This window comes from Magnolia sinica, chromosome 17 (genome assembly GCF_029962835.1).
Source record: "Magnolia sinica isolate HGM2019 chromosome 17, MsV1, whole genome shotgun sequence".
Lineage (NCBI taxonomy): Eukaryota > Viridiplantae > Streptophyta > Magnoliopsida > Magnoliales > Magnoliaceae > Magnolia > Magnolia sinica.
This window is the reverse complement of record NC_080589.1, coordinates 59,567,886-59,571,348: the sequence shown is the minus strand read 5'-3', so window position 1 is coordinate 59,571,348 and position 3,463 is coordinate 59,567,886. Positions and strand designations below refer to the sequence as shown.

Here is a 3,463-nt window from a genome sequence, read left to right as displayed (position 1 = left end):
GAGCCTATGCTCAGGGAGGATAGAAGAGTTGTTATTGGGCTGAAGATTGGCTTCCATTCCTCAGTCTCCAATAGTGATAAGGGAGGTAAAATCTGGATCTTCTATGAAAATCAGCTGAATGTCTCAGTGTTGACATCCACCACTCAAATGATCACCCTAAAGGTGTCTTTCACTTCCTCTTCTAACCCCATTCTGCTGTCTATAGTATATGGCCAATGTTGCAGATTACAATGAAAGGAACTGTGGCAAGACATGTTATCCCTCAGTAGAAGGTCCCAAGAGGCTTGGATTATTGCCGGGGATTTCAATGCGGTGGTAAACCTGGATGAAAAAAGGGGTATTCATCCCCCAAACCACTCTAGTATGACAGAGTTCGCTGATGCAATCCAATCTATGGGTCTGATTGACGCAGGATTCTCTGGTGCTCGTTACACTTGGTGCAACAATCAAAATGGAAATGCCCAAGTGTGGGCTCGTCTCAATAGAGTTCTGATGAACAGTTCCTGGGCGAATAGATTCTCGCTTTTCCGAGTGGAACATCTCCCTTGTTCCAAGTCCGACCATGCACCTCTTCGCCTGGCCTTCCCTTCCCTTTCCCCTCCCAAGGCAAAGCCTTTCAGATTCCTCAGAATGTGGACATTAAATGATTCCTTCCAATCGGTCATCCAAAAGGCGTGGGAAGGCAGCTGTGCAGCGGATCCACTGATCAATATTTTTCTTAAGTTGAAAAAAGTGAAACAATTGCTCGAAGTCTGGAACAAAGAGAACTTCAGAAATATTTTTCAGTAGATTCAAAAGACGGAAGAGGAGCTCGAAATAGTGGATAGTAGGTTGCAGATAGATCCTATAGAAGCTCTCTGTCAAGAACATCTCCAAATCAAACAGAAGCTCGAGGAGCTTGAGCTTAAGGAAGAGGTCTTTTGGAAACAAAAATCGAGGAACGCTTGGCTTGATGAGGGCGATAGAAACACTTCTTTCTTCCACACGTCAGTGACCGAGAGAACAAGACGCGCCACTATTCACTCGATCACCTTGGATGATGGGACCGTCCTGACAAATCAAGAAGACATCAAAGTGGCTGCGGTTTCCTACTTCCAAACTCTTTTCCAAGAGGAAGAGGTTTCTTTCACAGCTGATTTTCTTTGCTTTATCCCACATTGTGTTCTCCCGCAAGATAATGCCTCCTTACAGTTTCCTCCTTCCAGGGAGGAAGTTTATTCCGCTCTTAAGTCCATCCCAAAGGATGGAGCGGCTGGTCCTGATGGCTTCTCAGCCTCCTTTTTCATTGAATGCTGGAATAATGTGGGTAAAGATGTTCATAAAGCTGCTAAGGCGATGTTCGCAGGGTCTCCTCTTCCTCGAGCGTTCTCTTCTACTTTTATTTGTTTAATTCCTAAGACTCCTGCGGCAAAAAAATTCTCAGATTTCAGCCCAATTAGCCTTTGTAATGTCATTTACAAAATTTTAGCAAAAGTTCTTGCTGACGACTAAACATTCTTTTGCCTAGGATGATATCGCAAGAGCAAGGTGCTTTCATCAAAGGAAGATATATGGCGGAAAACATCGCTCTCGCTCAGGAAGCTTTGAGAGATATTAACAGGAAGGCAAGGGGAGGTAATCTAACCCTCAAGCTAGATTTGGAAAAGGCATATGACAGGGTAAACTGGTCGTACCTCAAGCAAGCCCTCCATAAATTCGGTTTCAATGCCAAAAGTGTGTAGCTCCTGGAATCTTGTTGGGCCAACAATTGGTTTTCCATCCTCATGAATGGAGAGGTGACTAGTTTTTTCAACTCGACAAGAGGTCTACACCAAGGGGATCTTCTATCCCTGGCTCTTTTTATCTTAGCAATGGAAGCTTTCTCCATCAACTGCCATAAGCTGATTGAGGAAGGGCACTGTCTTCCATTCAATTTCTCACAACGTGGCCCACCTATTTCTCACCTATTGTATGCGAATGACATGCTGGTTTTCCTCAATGCCGGTCGCCCTTCCCTCAGAGCAATGAAAGAATTCCTATGTATTTTCCAAGCAGCCACTGGTCAGAAAATCAATTACAGCAAGAGCTGCTATCTGGGGCCGTCAAAGTGGTCCGCGGCTAAGCACAGCATTGTGAGGGACACGATAGGAATCGGGAGAGCAGGGGAAGGTATGATTTATTTGGGAGCCCCGCTGGTCAGGGGGAGAGTCAAATTGTCACATTTCCAGCATCTCTTAGAAAAAATTAACAACAAAATACAGGGTTGGATAGCTAGACTCATTTCTCAGGTGGGAAGAATGATTCTAATTCATCATGTCTTAGGAAGCTACCAGATTCACATCATGTCAGCCACGTGCATCCCTGCTAAGGTGATTCAGCAAGTAAATAGAAGGTTCACGGATTTCTTTTGGGGCTGGGCTGATGGTAAAAAGAAGACCCATTGGATCTCCTGGAAGAAAATGACCAAGACAAAGGAGGGTGGTCTGGGAATCAGAGATCTAAAGGAAGTTCTTAATGCTCTTCTCATGAAGCTTGCTTGGAATGTCAAATACGGTGATTACCAAGGGCCATGGGTAAAGTTGATGCAAGCAAAGTATGGCAAAGACCTACTTGACGCCACTACGACCACTCTGCAGCCTAACTGCTCTCCATTCTAGAAGAAAATCAGGAACTTTCTCCCAGGATTACGCCATCATGTGCAATGGACGGTGGGGCGAGGAGAAGTAAACGTCTGGTCTACAAACTGATGCGGCCTTGGCCCTTTGCAGGATCACGTTGAAAGGCAAATCTCGTCGGAGCTAAGGAATCTGCAGGTAAAGGATTTCCTTGGAAGGTCTGGGCCGCTTCCGCCGTCTATTTTGTTTGACTTCCTGCCGCAACAAATTATTAAAGAGATCTTCAACAGGGGATTCACCACCTCTGACGATCAGCCCGAATGTGTTTGGCCCTTCGATCCCTCAGGGAACTTCACCATTAAGTCAGCATGGTTGCTAATCAGAAGGAATCCAGCGAGGTTAATTGGGGAGAATGGATCTGGCCAAAGCGCTTACACCCAAAAATATCTCTTTTCACGTAGAGATTGTTGCAAGGAGCCATCCCCATATATGGTAGAGTTCAAGCGAAAGGAATCACCTTGGCATCCAAATGTCGTTGTTGCGTCCTAGCTGGGAACGCTCAGCCTAACAGGGAGACAATACCTCATCTTTTCCTTCATAGTCAGTAGGCGACCATGATTTGGAATCATTTCCACAGAATATGTGGCATCACCCCTGTCGCTCATGCCTCTATTATTGGTAGACTCCTCCAATGGAGAAATGCAGATGCGCCTGAGGCGGCCTCTAGACAGGTCAGAATTTCCCTCCCTCTCATTATTCTTTGGGAGCTGTGGAGGGCCCGAAACGAAGCCACATTCGGCATAGGTGAGATGAATGCAAATACTTCCATCCGTAGGATCACTTGGTGGGCTACTCAGTCTATCCAAAAC

At 45.7% G+C, this 3,463-nt stretch overlaps 1 protein-coding gene across 1 annotated transcript; it reads left to right on the top strand.

Moving 5' to 3' along the window:
* The first annotated feature begins 252 nt into the window (after positions 1-252).
* LOC131230548 (uncharacterized) lies at positions 253-1,721 on the top strand. The gene is made up of 3 exons (XM_058226453.1): positions 253-606; positions 790-1,346; positions 1,508-1,721. Exons 1-3 carry the CDS (start codon positions 253-255, stop codon positions 1,719-1,721), a joined length of 1,125 nt encoding a protein of 374 aa, XP_058082436.1.
* The last annotated feature ends 1,742 nt before the right edge of the window (positions 1,722-3,463 follow it).

What these genes read in the sequence shown, in the direction of transcription:
- LOC131230548 (XM_058226453.1), top strand. Translation starts at nt 253, where the DNA reads ATGTTATCCCTCAGTAGAAGGTCCCAAGAGGCTTGGATTATTGCCGGG. An exon ending in CTTCCCTTTCCCCTCCCAAG is followed by an intron (nt 607 to 789) that starts GCAAAGCCTTTC and finishes ATTTTTCAGTAG; the next exon opens with ATTCAAAAGACGGAAGAGGA. An exon ending in GCTAAGGCGATGTTCGCAGG is followed by an intron (nt 1,347 to 1,507) that starts GTCTCCTCTTCC and finishes TCTTTTGCCTAG; the next exon opens with GATGATATCGCAAGAGCAAG.